General features: G+C 41.4%; 1 protein-coding gene across 1 annotated transcript in view; it reads right to left on the bottom strand.

Moving 5' to 3' along the window:
- Nucleotides 1-204: 204 nt before the first annotated feature.
- The window catches only part of JPH1 (junctophilin 1), an 82,496-nt gene continuing 64,439 nt past the window's right edge, over nt 205-18,261 (bottom strand). The window contains exons 3-6 of the mRNA XM_004372517.2: nt 17,771-17,889; nt 6,785-7,431; nt 578-673; nt 205-421 (exon numbers count right to left, since the gene is read on the bottom strand). Of these exons, the coding sequence (XP_004372574.1) occupies nt 593-673; nt 6,785-7,431; nt 17,771-17,889 (847 nt within the window). The 3' untranslated portion in view covers nt 205-421; nt 578-592. The remainder of the gene's footprint in view (nt 422-577; nt 674-6,784; nt 7,432-17,770; nt 17,890-18,261) is intronic.

The raw sequence follows: 18,261 nt of genomic DNA, 5'->3' as shown, positions 1-18,261 counted from the left end.
TAAAAACGTCAGACGGGAAAACAGTTAAGGCAGCTGTTGACTTTCATCAAAGAAAAAAAAAATGCAGCTCCATACATCTCCAGTTTAGTCACACTCTGCTGGGACAGATGGAGTCGTCAATGCCAAGAACTTCACCGGATGGGGCTGCTTCGGTAGATTTTAAAAAAGAAGTATTATTAAGTTTTGCTCTCCAACATGGCTGCTTGCTTCAGCCCTCAGAGGACCCCAAAGCCACAAACACTCCCAGGGGGACTGAACAGGTCCTCTGGCTGAATTTTCCAAGTTCCATCTCTCTCGCGATCCCATCCTAATTCCAAGCCTCCTTCCCTGGGTCTGAGTCTGACTGAGGTGTGTCACCTAAAGGGCGGATGACAACACTGAAGAGAACTGTGGGCTAACATCACTAGTTGTCAGGACTTCACTGAAGGGTCAAAACGGTTATATCATTAAGTAACTATGCTGAATCACATTCAGGCACAGCCAAAATTAAAGCGAAGTCATAAAAAAAAATTACAAATTTGAATACGAGAAAACATTCTATTATGATTTTATAAAGGAATTAAGGCTCTTCTCTTACCTTTCCTAATTCCAATCAAGTTAGAAAGTGAACAAAAAGAATGGCTAACCCAATATTCAACAGCATGACCAGGACAATCATGACCGAATTAGGGCCCTGGAAAGAAAGAGAATAGAACAAGTGAAGCTTTTCCATGTTAATATCAACGTATAAATCTGTTCACCAAGCCGACTGCCAACGTATACAAACAACCCGAAGTGGTGGAGTAAACAAGGTGTGAATACTGACAGCAAGTCCGAAAGGTATAAAGTAAAAATAGCAATGCTGCATTTATTTATTTTTTCCCAACGCTATATTTAGACGGAGCCATTACTAACCTTCCCATTAGAAATGAATCTAGTATTGACTGAGTCTAAAAACGATTCTTTAACAAATTTATTCATCTCACAACATAAGATGCCAGTACGGGGGGAGACAAAGTTCACTGAAACCGGGGGCTCAGGACCAACGGGCACTGGATTGGTCCCCATCTGGCGCTCAAGTATAATTCAGAGGAAGACCTGCTGCCTCACAAAGGCAGCTGGACTGTGACAGTGGAACCTGTAGGACAATAAAGCCTCCAAAGGAAAATTTAGGAAAAACTCAAAATGAGGCTTTCTGACTCTTGCTTTTTCCTGCCTCTTTTCTGGGACAAACACCCCCTCTTTCAAGTAAAAACTGCAAATGGGAAGCTGAATACCTTCAGAAATTATTTTGCAGGTCTAAATTTTTATTTTTCTGTTGGCAAACCACAACATTTCAGAAATCAAGTTATATTTAACCAGTTGCAGAATCCTATTTTGATAAATACCACTATAATAAATACCAGAGAGCTCAAGATAACCAAACTGTTTCTTATTTATTTATTTATTTTAATAAAAAACCTCACATGAGCCATCTTTTCAGATCCGGCCATGAAGATACAATCTTGGTATTTACTATTAAGGCAGTGTCTAATTCTTAAACAGCATTAAAAGCATTTGAACTGGCCATTAAAATTAGATAGTTTTATAATCCTTAATTTACAGATGAGGAAACAGTTGTACTATATTTGAATATCAAAGAGGACTACATTGAAACAATGTTACAGACGCCTCAAAATGCTGTATTTTTTTTGGGGGGTGTGTCATCTCCTAGGGTCTACAATTTTCATAGCATCAGAAAAAAATCAAATGTTGATAATGACCAATTGCTTTTTTCGAAAAGTCATGTCCTAATAAGAGTCTTCTCAATTATGGTTAACTTAGAACATATAAATAATATATGAAACTCTTCCAACTCAGAAAATAACAGATAATCTTCTATCATTGTGACTCAGCACAGAGATTAATGAAATGCTATTGCTTCTACATGCTTTGATGAGCTTTTGTTCACGAGTGTGTTAAGAACTTTGGGAATCATTTCAAGTCCTCTGGGCCTGTGGATTTAATTCCTAATCCCCAAAGGTAACTTAGTGATATGAAAGCAGACGAGGAAAAGTACACTGGGTCAGAACAATAATATTGTAGAGTTTGGTATTTTACAGGCGTCCCAAGAAAAGAGGAAGACGAGAGAAAAGCCAGCTTCATAAGGTGTGCCCGAACCTTGAACTCCTGTTTCATTTATTCATTCTTGTAAGATTCCATGGATTTCCCTAACCCTTCTGAATTGGACGTATTTTGGGTCTGAATCAGGCTTACGATCTTCCCTCAGTGAATAACGAGTGCTTTAGCCAGCATATATACATTTTTTTCCCCCATTGAAAGCATTTTGTTGTTGCTAGTTACTGCTGAGTTGATTCCAACTCATGGTGACCCCGTATGTGCAGAGTAGAACTGCTCCATAGGGTTTTCCAGGCTGTGACCTTTCAGAAGCAGATCACCTGGCCTGTCTTCCAAGGCACCTCTGGGTGGGTCTGAACCGCCAACCTTTCGGTTAGTAGTTGAATGCTTAACCATTCGTGCCATCCAGCGCCCTTGACTGAAAACACACACGTGCGTATGTATCTACCCTACCGGGGTTGCTCCATTTATAAAGCTATTTTTAAAGAGGACTCAGTGAGGGTGGGAGTAAACCAGCAAAGAGAGGTTCAAACGGCAACAGGCACAAAATAAATTCTGGCAAGCTACGTTTCATAGGCAGATATCAAGACATGACCTCTGTGTTCTTCAGATACCTGGGCTGGGCACAGGCTGGAAAGCTGTAAGGCGAAGACCGATAAATATGACGGTGGTGGCCAGTGGTAGCTTAAAATAGCAAAATGAAAAAATAAATCAGTCTTGCTTTTCAAGACTGACTGGGACAGGTGCAATAAGAAAAGCTGTGGCAGGGCAAAGTCTATGTCTTGACTGGAAGAAGACTTTCTGGCGGTTATAAAATAAGATGTAGGGAGTTGGAAAGAGAAGAAAAGGTTTAACTCGATAAATTAATCTTTTTTCTCTTTTTCCAAGAGACTGTCACTTATTTAAAACTACAAGGAATTTTCTGCTGGAAGTGTTAGTAGAGTTTATAACTACCCGTTTATAATTAAAAACGCATGAAAAGAACATGGCTTAATTTAGTGTTAATAGCAAAGTTTAGTCATACGCATTTACTGTTTCAATTTTTGTTATTTTTTAATATATTTATTATTATTTTTAAATGTGAGGTTTAAATCTGATATGATAAAGATCTTTAGGTTTTACACCAATTCAAAACAAAGATCAAGTAAATCTCAAACCTGGAAGCTGATCAGAGTGATGGCTGAGAAAAAAGTACAGGCAGTTTTCAGAACTGGTTGGACTTCCTGACTGAAGGCCTCTCACTTATCTATTTGATATGGCTCAAAAGATGTCTCTACTGGTCCCTACCAGAGCTTCCATGTTGCAAAATCCTACAAAGATTTCGGTATCACACTGAATGTGCTCCTATGGGACATGGGTCCACATGGCAACCAGTGCCTGGAAGAGTCACACATTTCCTGAGGAAGGCTGTAGAGTAATCCCTGCCAAAGCCTCCCTTCTCCTACTCATACTCAAGTAATTAACCAGCTCTAAGATTCAGCCTGTGTCCCAGAAGATTTTCTGTATTTCTAGGAGACCAGCATCTCCAGTGTAATCCTGAGGATGGATCAAAATCTATAAATTATTTATGCTTTAACTAGTATAGTGTTGAAAGAAACATAATAACAATAGTAGCCAATGCTTCTGAGTACTTACTATGTGCTAGGCACTGTGCTAAGAACTTTATAAATATTCATTCATCTAGTCTTCACAACAATCCTACAATGTAAGTACAGAGAAAACCAAGGCACAGAGCAGTTAGGAAACTTGCCCAACGTCACACAGCTGGCAAGCAACAGAGCTGAGATTTGAACCAAGCAAGTCTGGCACAAGAGCCCATACTTTTAGCACTATAGCTTATACTGATAAGCTGGCTGACTGGAATTCCAGATTCAGTTTGGTCTTCCACTCTACAAATGGTGATTCTGACTCAAACTGATCTCTTGGTCACCCACAAAAAGCACTAAATGATTCATTCTTGCTTTCCCTTGAGATGTCTGCTTTAGTTTCAATGAATTTTTCGATTGTTACTTATAAATGGCTAACTTACACAGTGTCATTCCACCTCAAAATTGTATTTTGTACTCCCTTGTTTTAAAGGTAGTTCACTGACTACCTTTAAAACGATTTTGTCCTTTCCCAACCCTCTGGGAAGAAGATAGTTACTGAGTGTGAAAGCCAGCCTTCTGTAGCTATTAGGAAGACAACACTGATTGTTAACACCTTCACAGGAAGGTAGCCGCTCCGTTCTGACTTCTCCCTCTCACAGCAGAGGGACGCTGCAGCTGGGGGACAGGGCTGCTTGGCCTTCTCTCTCCCTTGGGGTGTGGAAAGGCACCCTAGCAACTGAGCTGGAGAGTGCCGGGCTAACGCTGAGAGTCAGAGTCAGGAGGATTCCACACATAAATCAAACAGATGCTTTTTCAAATAAGGAGGCTATAAATTTACCAAAGATATTTGTTAGCACTGTTTTATAGAAAGCCTGCTACAGATAACAGTTGGGTTACTTAGCTTCTCCTTCTATCACAGCCTAGAGTGTAAGACACTGGGGCATCCGCTTCCCTTGGTGGAGTTCGGGAAGTTAACTGAACCTACCACTGGGTACCCAAAGGTGTAAATTATATGGCCTTGCAGTGTTTGAATTTGCCTTATATAAATCAGGCAAACTAATACTGATGTGTATGTGAGGCCTTATTAATCTCTGGATCTAAATGTTGAAGGTCAAATGAGAAGTGAATGCTTACATTTAACAAATTCGATAGTGATAAATATTATTATATCATAGTTATCAGGATACTGACATATGAATGTTAAAAAAGTTAAAAAATGATTCTTCACTGAATAGTCAGAATCCTGTAAAGTTATCCTGTTCTAAAAACCATTTATATCTATGGAGGTTACTTTCAGGAAGTCAATCCAGTTAATCTGATTAATTTACATTTAGATAATTAAAAAAATAAGAATTTTAAAAAGATAAGAACTAGTGTTCTGTAGATATTAGCAAAATCACCAAACCTAAGAACTGTTGAATATATATTAATTAAAAAGATGGATTTCAATTGCTCAACCCTATGAGTAAACTAACAGATAAAAACAAGAAACTGGCAGTTGTATTACGTTCTTGTCCAAAATGTTAATCCACACCATTATGCAAATATGTCTCTATGAAGTTACTAGTAAACACTGGGTTGGCTGTGCCTTCTTCCCTAAGCTATATTTAAAATCCAATACTTCTATTCCAAAGGCATGCAGACCTTCTCAATAGGTCAGTCATCCCATTTTTTTCTCTTTTATCAACAAATACTTGGCTTCAGATTTTTTTAATTCTATAGAATCTGATACAATACTAATTCCACAAGTCATTCAACAACTAAATCTCATTTGAATGAGATTGCAGACATTTATCAATAACACAGATTTCTGGTCCAATAATAAATACCTTGGATGTTGAAGACTAATCAATGATAATAATTGGCATCTACTATAAAACTGAAATTGTAAGAACATGCACACTCTGAGCAGTTGTAAGACCAAAGTAATTTTCGTAAATTATTGAAAAATTTCAGTTCTCATTTGGGAAAGAAAAACGTTCTGGCTATAGAGTCTGGCAACTAATGTAAGATTCTAACTAAATATTTACTAGAATAATTCATAGTAGCACTAGGGACAATATATAACCAAAACGCTTCTGGTCCGTGATTCTGGGTTCTGAACAATTTGTAAGTGTTCAGTTTCTACTCAACCTTCTCATCCGTTAAGAGCTAAAAAATCACATTTTCTGTTCAGCTGTTAATGCTGGGATCCAGATTTAGTTTCCTAAACTTTTCTGTTTTTAATTTTGTTTGATTTTTTTGACTTGTGAATTTCATTTCTGTTTGTGGATAGGAAATGTAAGAGTGGAATGTCAATAAATTTCAATTTAGTTCTGTAACGTCAAGAATGGAAAAATTAAAAAACAGACTGGTTTAAAAAACAAAGCGGCAAGGATGGTGAGACTGTGGCTTGCTTATTTTGGACATGTCATCTGGAAAGACCAATTGCTGGAAAAGGACATCATGTTTGGTAAGGTAGAGGATGAGTGAAAACGAGGGAAATCCTCAATGAGATGTACTGACACAATAGCCACAAGAGTGGACTCAAACATACCAATGGTCATGGAGATGGCCTGGGACCAGCAATGTTTGGTTCTGTCATACATAAGGCTGCCATGAGTTGGAGCCGACTGGATGGCAGCTAACAATACACGTGCCTTGTCAACCATTATGGTTTTTTGTCTAAAGACGTTACTGTTGTAGAGGTCAAAAGGCGGGCCAAGAAATTAGCAAATGATGGTGGAGACCCCTTCCCCTCTGGAGCTCTAAGGGTGGTGGGCCCTTGGCAGTGGCCATGATTACTTTTTAGCCTTCAGCGAATTTGCTACCATGATCAAAAGTAACAGAGGTGCTGGTAAAGGGTCTGGCTTGCTAAAATGTAATGTGAAATCAGATGGTATGGGCTTACCTACCTGAATTATGTCTAAGGTGGGTGGCTGAGTGAATACGGAGGAATTTCTGCCTGGGGAGCCTTGATGTCTCAAGCTACAAATGTGTTAACCCTTACTTTAAACCTCTGATCACTTAGCTGTTATTAAGATGCATGCTATCCCATGCTGCTACCAGAAAGAACCAAAGGGCAGGAAGGAGAAGGAAACGCTTCTTCAAGAACTTACTGAATTGGCTTCTTTTTCCAAAGAAGGGCACGAATCATTGCTTGCTGGATTCTTTGGTATCGCGAGTTCGGACTTCTTAGCTTTTGGCTCAGCTTTGCTTTCTTTGGCAACTGGTTTTGTCACAGATTTATGGGGACTCCACTTGTTGGGTGGTGGCCTGTGCACCAGTGCTGAGGACTGGCTCGATTCCTCACCTTCCTCCACATCTTCTGGAGTGTGCTGGGGTGCGTTCAGCTTCACGTAGTAGCCGTGATACTGAGCATGTAGCTCCCCATTGCTGGGGTTGGGGACGTGGTGGCGGCCAGAGTACTTGGACTGGGGCACGACTGCCCCCATCTCCTTGGTGGGCGCCTTTGACATCAAGGGCTTATTGACAATGGCCGTCACCTGCTCATCAGCCACACTCTTTTTGTCTTGACTGAGTCTTGCCCCTGAGCTGGGGTTTTGCTTCTTCATGGGCTTTGGGGAGGGAGGCTGGGGAGAGTAGCCTAGTTTGGGACTTGGCTCAGGAGACTCTGGGGGTGTCGTGCCTTTGCGATAAAAATGAGGAGATTCCTTTGGTGAAGGTGGCTTTTCCGGTACCTTTTCTTCTGGATTTTCTTTAGCATCTACACCTTCCTGAAATCTCTGTTTGATGTAATCAGGGCCTGCAAAAAAAGAAAAAAAGGCAACAGAAAGGAAAGTGATAAAATGAAAATAAAGGGAAAACGGTCGTACACGATCACTTTACCTATCTATGCTGACAGATATATAGATACACGCACATTTCTTGTTTTCCTAAATCAGATTAATCTTTTTTCTTTTAGGTTTATTTAAACAACGTTTTGATTAGACCTGAGCATATTTCATTCCCCAGTAGAAAATATTATTTATTGCTAAAAAGGTGCTTTTAAAACAGCATATACCATTACTGCTATTACTGTGATAGACCTCAAAGTTAAAAAGTTCTGACTGTCCTGATAAAGGCACTGTTCCTGCCTCCCCGCAGAGCCAGGACGTGAAATTCATGTCAACGGAGCACTGGTGACAGCACCGTAATTGATCTGCTTATTCAGATTCCCTGACGTAACTAAACACCAAACAGATACACTTGAGTATAAAGACAGAAGCTGATTTTTGTGTATTTGATGCTTTAATGAAGTGTCTACACAGCGAGAGGACGGCAGATGCCATGCTTTTAACGAGCCTTCCTCAAAGCGTCATTTAAACCTCCTAACTAGGAACACTCGTGTGGCTTAGGGTGCGCACACAAAACTACTTCCACATAACCCCCCAAAACTGTGCACGCCCGGGCTTCGCGCTGGCCGTGTGTCTGCGGGCATCACAATGGGACAAGGGGGTTGTCTTTGGTTCTGTATTCTCAGGAATTTTTTTTCCTTTTTCTGCACGTTTCAGGGTTGTTTAGAACCATCACACCTCACTACCCCATTGCCGTCGAGTTGATTCCGACTCATAGGGACCCTATACGACAGCGTAGAGGCATAGCTGGTGGATTCAAACTGCCAATCTTTATGGTTAACAGCGGTAGCTCTTGACCACTGCGCCACCAGGGCTCCATAACCATCATATGTTATTTTTATAAAGAGGGAAATTTTCGTTGAAAAAAACGGGTGCATTATTATTTTGTGGGGATATTTGGGGGACAGTGGAGAGTAAAGAAACAAGTGAACAGTGGGCACCACAGGATGAGAGCTTAAGGATATCAGTGGCCCAGAAATGGGGGGAGGTGGGGGGTTTGGGGCTCTCAGAGACAGTGTTCCAAGTCAGTGCCTTCTGCTAGGTACCTCACCTCTTAGGCCTGACCCCTATAACAAGGTCACCTGCATCACTTGGCCCCGACTCCATCCATGGCCACTCTGAATTTCACTAGATAAGGTCAAGGTCACACACAACGCAGTTGACCCTCCTCTCTGCAAACGGGCAGGAGCTGGCCATCTGAGTATACAAGGCAGAGACCTTCTCCATCAGCTTTCTTAGACAGAGCTGACCAGTTCTGTCAATTCCACAGCACTGCCTCTATTCAACTTCCTCCCTCTCTAACCCTTCAACTCAGCCAAACTAACTTCACAGAGTTACAGAGGGGCTCAAGAGTAATTATCCTCAACTGTAAAAAATTCATACTGCCTATTTATACCTGTAATTGCTCTTCCAATGGTGGTCTGAGTAATAATTTATTGTAATCGGACTGCTATTTATTGTACGTGGTCATTTGTCAAAATTTAAAGCCTTAACAACATCTTACAAAGTAGGCATTATTATCCAGATTTTACGGATGTGGAAACAGTAGCTGGAAGACCAAAAGTCACATAGCTTCTGTGTATCCTTTAAGGAAAAATATAAAATATCACGTAATGTATTAAAGCAGAAATGAGAATTCCCGAGTATTCACCATTGCAGGTTGTATGCAGGGCCAAAACCCTAACAGTATTTATTTCTCGCTCTCCATTCTTCAAAAGGTAAATCTGCCCCTCAGGAATTCAAGTTTCCCAAATATGTCAAAATTGCATGTTAACAATTGAGATTTCCTTTCTAAACTTGGTAAGCCCTCCCTGTCCCTGTTTTTTTTTTTTTTTTTTTTAAATTGGCAATTTTCTTTTAAACCCTACATAAAAAATGGCAGTGAGAATTTTTGGCCTAGGGAAAGGTATCACTCGAATGAGGAAAGGCAAATACTAGGACGGACAACTGCAATCATTTATCCTTTGTTTTGGAGTTCTTTCTCGGTGGCCTGGGACACAGCTCCAAGAGAAAGAAGCAGTAGCACAAACAAGTGATGTTTCTCCATCAACAGACTTACCACTACTTTTTAAAACACTCTGAGATCATGTATATTGAACTCTCATGGAGAAGACTATCATTATGCTACTGTAGGCGTACTTTTACAGAGCCCCTCCACCTCTTCTGCGATAAAGCACACTACCTGGTAGAGTATAAGGCAGCGTGTTGTTTATATACTTTCCCCTCACCTCTCCACCCAAAGTTTCATCTGAGTTGGCTTTATCTGTGCTTCACTGTTACTCAACTTTGCAGCATTACGGAAATACCCATGCAGGTATGGTAGAGACGTACTATGCCAAGATAACAGGTCTTGGGGCCAAGGGATTTTGAATCTAAGCCACACAGCAATGATCCAGCTACACAAATTATAAATCACTTTTTGTGTCTTCAATCACAGGCTATAAGGGCACAAAATATTTTGCCAAAAAAACGCATATATATGTGCCTATGTCAAGCACATTAAAACCTAGTGTTTAGCTTAAATATGCACACAGAAAAGAGTGGAAAAAATAATACACTTGGCAAACGTTAATAGTTATATATTCCTAAAACCGGAAGTAAAAGAGTCACTGAATCATGAGGAGTAAAGCTGGCACAAAGCCCATTCGCTTGTTTTGAGGTTGTGACACCATGATGGTGCTTTGGAAGACAGGCCTGGTGATCTGCTTGATAAGGTGAGAAGGTTGCAGCCTTGAAAACCTTATGGAGCGGTTCCACTCTGCACCCGGTGGGTAGCCGTGAGTTGGAATCGATTCAATGGCAACTAACAACAAACCACTGTTACGCATTCAGGAGTGACTGGCTAGGGGAATAAGTGGGCTCTGCAGAGGTGGCGCCTCCACCTGCTGCCTCTCAGATGCCCCTGGGCTTTATTCCCTAATTCTGATTTGTTGTTGTTGTTAGGTGCCGTTGAGTCGATTCCGACTCATAGCGACCCTACAGGCAGAGTAGAACTGCCCCATAGGATTTCCAAGGAGCAGCTGGTGGATTTGAACTGCCAACCTTTGGTTAGCAGCCAAGCTCTTAACCACTGCACCACCGGGGCTCCAAATTTTGATTTAATACACCTGAATTGAACACCTTACTGCTTACCAAATGCTCCAAGTGATTCTGATGTACCCACCTTCAAGTGTTTGAAAGAATGCAAAAATAATATGTTGTCTGCAGGTGGACCTAACTCCAGCTTTATCCAACTACACCCAGTTGAAAATGGTTCCCACATGGCACAGTCCAATGAAGACTGGCCAACTCAACAAGGATATACAGTTAGATTTTCCAGAGTAGGATTAAGTGCTTTTGAAACAAAACATTTAATATAAAGCCGAGGACAGGAGTTTTTCCTGGACTACTTAGATCCTGGAAGGCACCCATTGAGCCTGCCACTTGTTCCGTGTAGAAACGCGTGTCAGCACTGCAATGCGAAAAACATAAAGTTGATGAGATGTGGTCGTTCATTAAAAACATTAGTCAGAATCTGGCCAGGGAGGAAAAACACAAGTGCTGATAGTTGTTGCAGCAGCATTTTCATCTGCTTTTATAGACAGTACCAAAGAATCCTAAGGAATTTTCTTTCCCCTGGGGATTCAAGCTGGGAAGGAGTCAGACACAGGCTGCCACATAATATTAGCAGTATTCAGCACGTGTCATCCACCAACACTCAAAGGTTAACTTGTTACAGTTGGCAAGAATGCTCTGAACAGATACGGCAGACGGATAACAGCAGGTATCCAGCTAGTTCTTCATAGCTGAGCCTCAGTGGGCTGGCTACACGCACAAGGAGCACCAGGAAGATTCTCCAAACGAACATCCACAACGGGCGGTGCCCTCATCAAAAGCTTTGTCGCAGCAGCAGTAGCCATTAGATAGAAATTAGATATTTCCTACGGTGATTGCCGATCAGTGAAACAGGACCAGATTGACAGATTCTAAAAAGATTACATAACGAGTAGTAGGATCAGTTTTATATCCTATGTGGAAAGACTGCTACTTTCATACAGGACTTTATAGCCACATCTGTAACAATACCACAACTTCTGAGAACACAGACATGGAACACCCACTGTGGTGCCTTGTATGCGGCAGGCACTCAAGACGCTTTTGTGAAACTGAATAAATCAGAATGAGCAAGTGGTAAGAACCAGAAAACTCACGAATGGTTAATTTCATGCCAACTAATGGATTACTCAGTTTCTCCTTTTCAACGAAAAAATTTATTCAGAATTCTGGGTTTGGAAGGTGAGCTTAGACTCATCTACTCCAGTACACTTCCATTTTCTTAACCAAAAATATTACATATTAATGATAGGCATAGGCAATTATTTAATGAAAATATGCTCTGATTTCTAAAGACCTCTCATTCATACCAGAAATGCAAGTCTAGTTAACAGCATCCCATAATAAGTGATACTCAATACTTTAATTTTCTCCTTAACTAATCAATGTACAGTGTGTGGGTGAGTGTGTGCAGACTCAAACACAGTTAAACAAAGCTTGTTTAGGATGCTGCCAGGGGAAACAGGCTGGCTGTCTCCCAAGAGGGCTCAAGCGAATGAATGTACCATATTCCAGGGCAGCTTTTCTCCACCTTTTCTCACCAGTGATCAGCTCCCTCCCCAACTGGTAAACAGAAAAATTCTACACCCTACTTATTATCACGTGAAATTAAAAACAAAATAAACACCTTGACCAAAAGGCAACTGAAACAGTGGGACAAAGAGCCACACATCTAGTGTTCTGTACCCAAATTCCCCTTCTTTGGTGATCACTCTTCCAAGGTCTTATTTCTGCCTTGCTGGCTTAGAAACCTAGTTTCATCAGCACTCTGAAGCAGAACCATCCCTTGGGGCAGACTCATTACCAAAGCTCACAAGGCAGATGTATAACACCAGAAGGCCAATTCATTAGTTTACCATGAGCAATGGAAATGCCACACGAGCCAGGGGACTTGCGTTGATTCCATCAGTGCATGTTCTCCCTGTTGGCAGACCTCCACCAAAAGCTTAACCAAAATGAGAAGGTTCCTGGTGAACATGGAATCCGGACAAGGAGCAGGAGATGAACCAAATGCCCAATGGTATCATGATGACCTAGCCTGATACATCATTTGCTCCATTTGCTCGGTTGGGATGATCTTGCCAATGAAGCCATGCACCGTGTGGCAGCTCCCTGCATCTTCTTCATAACAGAAATGGCTTTGCCAATGCAACAGTAATACTCCAAGGTTTTGGCTAAGGCGTCTCCTCCTCTGGACGGTGTTTGGATGGACAGTGCCGATTTTCGCCTCTGTGACTCTTTTCTGTATTTCCTTGGGTGACCAATTTCTTCCTTGTTGTTGTTTGCTGCCGTCGAGTCAGTTCTGACTCACAGTGACCCCATGTACAACAGGGAAAACAGAACAAAACACAGCCCATTCCTGTGCCATCCTCGTGATCATTCTTATGCTTGAGCCCACTGGTGCCACCACTGTGTCAATCCATCTCATTGACGGTCTTCCTGTTTTTCGCTGACCTCTACTTTACCAAGCATGATGTTCTTCTCCATGAACTGGTCCCTCCTGATAACGTGTCCAAAGTATGTGAGACATAGACTCGCCATGCTTGCTTCTAAGGAACATTCTGGTTGTACTTCTTTCAAGACAGATCTGTTCATTCTTTTGGCAGTCCATGGTATATTCAATATTCTTCACCAACACCATAATTCAAAGGTGTCAATTCTTCTTCGGTCTTCCTTATTCATTGCCCAGCTTTTGCATGTATATGAGGCAAACGAAAATACCATGGGTTGGGTCAGGTGCATCTTAGTCCTTGAAGTGACACCTTTGCTTTTTAGCACTTTAAAGACGTCTTTTGCAGCAGATTTGTCCAATGCAGTGCGTCTTTCGATCTCTTGACTACTGCTTCCATGGGTGTTGACTGTGGATCCAAGTAAAATGAAATCCTTGACAATTTCAATCTTTTCTCCATTTATCATGATGTTGCTTACTGGTCCAGTTGTGAGGATTTTTGTTTTCTTTACGTTGAGGTGTAATCCATACTGAAGGCTGTGGTCTTTCATCTTCGTCAGTAAGTGCTTCAAGTCCTCTTCACTTTCAGCAAGCAAGGTTGTGTCATCTGCATATCGCATGTTGTTAATGAGTCTTCCTCCAATTCTGATGCCCCGTTCTTCACATAGTCCAGCTTCTCAGACTATTTGCTCAGCATAGAGATTGAATAAGTATGGTGAAAGGATACTACCCTGACGCACACCTTTCCTGACTTTAAACCACTCAGTATCCCCTTGTTCTTTTCGAATGACTACCTCTTGATCTATGTACAGCTTCCTCATGAGCACAATTAAGTGTTCTGGAATTGCCATTCTTCGCAATGTTATTCATAATTTGTTATGATCCACACAGTCGAATGCCTTTGCACAGTCAATAAAATGCAGGTTAACATCTTTCTGGTATTCTCTGCTTTCAGCCAGGATCCATCTGACATCAGCAATGATATCCCTGGTTCCACGTCCTCTTCTGAATCTGGCTTGAATTTCTGGCAGTTCCCTGTTGATGTGCTGCTGCAATCACTTCTGAATGATCTTCAGCAAAATTCTACTTTCGTGTGATATGAATGATATTGTTTGATAATTTCCGCATTTGGTGGGCTCACCTTTCTTGGGAATAGGCATAAATATGGATCTCTTCCAGTCAGTTGGCCAGGTAGCTGTCTTTCAAATTTCTTGGCATACACGAGTAAGCACTTCCAGCACTGCATCTGTTTGCTGAAACATCTCAATTGGCATTCCATCAATTCCTGGAGCCTTGTTTTCACCAATGCCTGCAGTGCAGCTTGGACTTCTTCCTTCAGTACCATCGGTTCCTGATCTTATGCTACCTGTCAGTTTGTTGTACTGTGGTGGCTTGCATGTTGCTGTGATGCTTGAAGCTATGCCATAGGTATTCAAATACCAGCAGGGTCGCCCATGGTGGACAGGTTTCAGCTGAACTCCCAGACTAAGACAGGCTAGGAAAAAGGACCTGGCAAGTCCACTTCTGAAAAAAATTAGCCAGTGAAAACCTTATGAATTCTTTCCTTAAATGTTTTGATACATTCAATCAGGTTGCAAGCAACTCTGGTCGTTCTTGAAGCCAGTCTATCACTTAGGATCACTTTACATATCTCTGTACCAATGTAAACTTTAACTTCTAGAGGACAATCTTATTTCTAAGTTCTTGAGGGATGACTCACCATGTCACTCTACTGATGGCAGTTTAGGTTTCTCTGCACGTATGCAATGATCTCTACCACCCTTCTCTCAGTTTGTCACACTGTGGTGTCCTGCGTGTTGCTATGATGCTGGGAGCTGTGTCACTGGTTTTTCAAACACCAGCTGGGTCACCCATGGTGGACAGGTCTCAGCAGTACTTACAGATTAAGACAGGCCAGGAAGAAAGGCTTGCTGATCTACTTCCAAAAATCAGCCAGTAAAGATCTCATGGACTGCAACACAACACTGTCCAACTTGCTTGCTTTGGACATGTCATCAGAAGGAATCCAACTGCTGAAGGAGGACATCATGTTGGATGAATTAGAGGGTGAGCAAAGGCAAGGGAGACCCTTGGTGAGAAGGACTGGCAAATAGCTGCAATGATGGACTTGAACATGCTGGTGATCGTGAGGATGATGTAGGATCAGGCAACGTTTTGTTCTGTTGTACATGGGGTCGTCATGAGTCCGAGCTGACTCGATGACAACTAACAACATGCGATGATCTGTACATACATTCACAGGCACACATTTGTATGCTTTTTATTATTTATTAGAACTTAACAATTTGAGTGATAAAGCCATCCCACAGGGCTACGTTTTTTCCTTAGTTTTTAATAGAACCACAGAATAGTACAGTTCTGCACTAAAAGCCTACGATTTAACTGAGAAGGTAAATATCTGAAAATATAACTGAAAACAGACAACCTACCACAACAGTGTTCAAAATGTATGCTTTCACAGACAAGCCTTTTCCTAGGGTTAACAACTTCTAGGCACGACACATGCATTCCAAACAATGGAAACGTTTATATCTGAGCTATGTAAATGAAATGAGCAGCCTGACTTAGAAAAGTATTTGAAAGCCCTTTTAGAAAACGTCTATCTGGTTTGATCACCCTGTTAATGCTGGGTGGAAAGCATGAGTTATGCTCCATGGAGAAGACCAATAATACCAGGACAGAGAAGGCCTTCTACACAGTTGCCTAAAGAAGTGTTGGCCACGGGTCAAAGGGGAGCACGGCCTTTACCCATAGCTCTTGTCGTAAAAAGACCCGTTGTCATCTCATGCTGCCGTAATGTACTCATTACAGATAAATAACTGGCTTACATGAAGCTGTTTTAGTTCAGAAAGGGTGGAATTACATTTTCCCACAATATTTTTTGCTCTCAAATGCTTTTACACCATAAAAGGCTTTTAAAACCATTTAGTCTGAGAAACCGAGATAAACTTCCGTATCATTTACCTCTTGGTAACACCTCATGGAAAGCTATTAGGGACCCCATTCTTCAGCAGAATTCACAACAGAACCAAGAAATGACCATTTACAGACAACAACAGGAAGTCTGTTTTCTTTCCAACAGTTCAAACCCAGTGCTGTTTTGTGAAAGGGCATTGTCTCTAATTGCAGTGGTTCTTCACGAGGGCAGTGCCGCTAGGGAGGAACAGAACAATCACTTCGGGGTAGCTGAAAGCTTTCTGTGGTTCTCACACCCTGCAACAGGTAGGTCATTGATGTACCTCAGTACCAGGAAGTGTGATTTCTTTTCATGCAAGAAAATATTTTATTTCTAACGGAGGTCATTACAAAAATTGGAAAGTTTCCCTTTCTTAACGAAATATACATAATTACTAAATGAGTTAAATTCCATCCGAGGGTGTAGAAAAGATGCACAAGAAAGACAACACTCCATTACCACTGGTTGCCTCCCTTGGATTTCAACTATTACAGCCATCACTCTGTGATGACTGTATCTATCAATTAGCCATCAGACTGGGCCCCTCCCCAAGCCCTTCTCTTAGAAAAACTGTCTCCTTAACCTGGCTTTTTGCTCTCTTCTTTGCAGAAAAATAAACATCTCCAGGTCATTTCCTTCTTGTTCCTACATCTTTTATCACAGCCAAGTTTCTAGCTTTTAGGTGATCTTGCCATTCTTTGCTCTTTGACTGACCTTGTTCATTTAGACACAGTGATGCTGTGTGGGTTCCAATAACGAATCAGCTTCATCTGAACCAAACGTGTATTGAACACCTGTGTTTTGCAGGTCGCTGGGCTAGGGACAAGGTGCTGGTTAGACACCTTGATTTAATTAAAAACAATAAGGAAAATCCTTATAAAATTTTTTTGATATTTAGAAATTTAGAAGATTTGATGCGTTGGGTCCTTTCACTTAGAAATCAGCTCATATCTCAAAAAATCACCAGGAAGGTTGTTTATAAAAAATGGAGAAACACATAGAAAAAGGTGACTACAGCCAGTCTAAAATACAATACAAAAACACCCGTGCAGTATGGAAAAGGATGGAAACCGTCTACCAGGAAGGGAGCTTTTGAACCTACTGCATGTATTTATTTATTGCTATTTTATAACATTTGAGAGGCAGATGACCAAGATGTTTTTTTTTGAGGTTGTCACTTCTGTTTCTTCCATCAGGATGTGCATTTTCCTCTCCATCTGTGCGGTGGTCTTTAAGTGCTATATTGCTTTATCTCCTAACCACACTCCTTCGAGCCTTCGTTGAGGTATATTAAAAAAAACAAGTCACAATACTTACCGGCTCTTCTCATACTGCTAATGTTACTGTTCCAGGAGCCTCTGAATGTGGGGTATTTGTCTTAGTATCTGCATTGTCACTAACAGAATTTCTTAGGATCAAATACTTCTTTTAGATTCTGGTTTTGTTTACTGCTATCAGCTCAACGATGGCTGTTTCGGTGTTGCTGGCGGGGGATAGGGAGAGGGGAGACACACAGGCGAATAACCCAGATCTCCAGGGCTACCCTCAGACTTCAGACAATATCTGTTACTGTGTATCTCCCACGTGTTTTCTAGTATTTCTGCGACTCAAGATGCACAGACCTTGTAGTTAAACAAAGAATGATGATCTAGGAGAAGGAAATGACAAAAGAAAACTAAAGGCCAATGGCTTTGCTCCTACCTCTTCCCTCAAAGGAAAGCTGTCTTACCTGGTTGGTAGAAATCAGGCGACAGCTCCCTGGCCACGGCTCTGGCGATATCGCTCTCCTGGCGGGCGGCCAGCGCAGCCTGGTCGGCGGCATCAGCTTTAGCCCTTGCGTGCGCAGTCCTACACAGTGTAGAAAAGGACCAGTCAGCAAAGGTGGCACCCCATCCATGACACACGAACAAGCACACGTTCTACAATCCAAAGAAAAGACCTGTTAATTACGATCATGGCCCGACACCTGCAAGTTTTAGAATCATTGTGTTGGGATATTTCAATGGAAACAACATAAAAGAAACTACCTCGAAATGGTCTCAGTCTTTATTCTTAAGGGAAATCAAAGTAGGAACAAAATCTGTGCAGCTTGATACCGGATCTGGCTTTTGAAACTTTCTGGATCAAATCTCCTATTAATTTTGGTTGGCATCCCCTCTCCAAATTATTGCTAGCAGAATTAAAGCATATGAATGAATACAGTGTTCACGGGTTTCTTTC

The sequence above is a fragment of the Trichechus manatus genome, unplaced genomic scaffold, assembly GCF_000243295.1.
Source record: "Trichechus manatus latirostris isolate Lorelei unplaced genomic scaffold, TriManLat1.0 scaffold00018, whole genome shotgun sequence".
NCBI classification, from domain to species: domain Eukaryota; kingdom Metazoa; phylum Chordata; class Mammalia; order Sirenia; family Trichechidae; genus Trichechus; species Trichechus manatus.
Note: the sequence above shows the minus strand (reverse complement) of the source record. Positions and strands in the feature narration are given on the sequence as shown.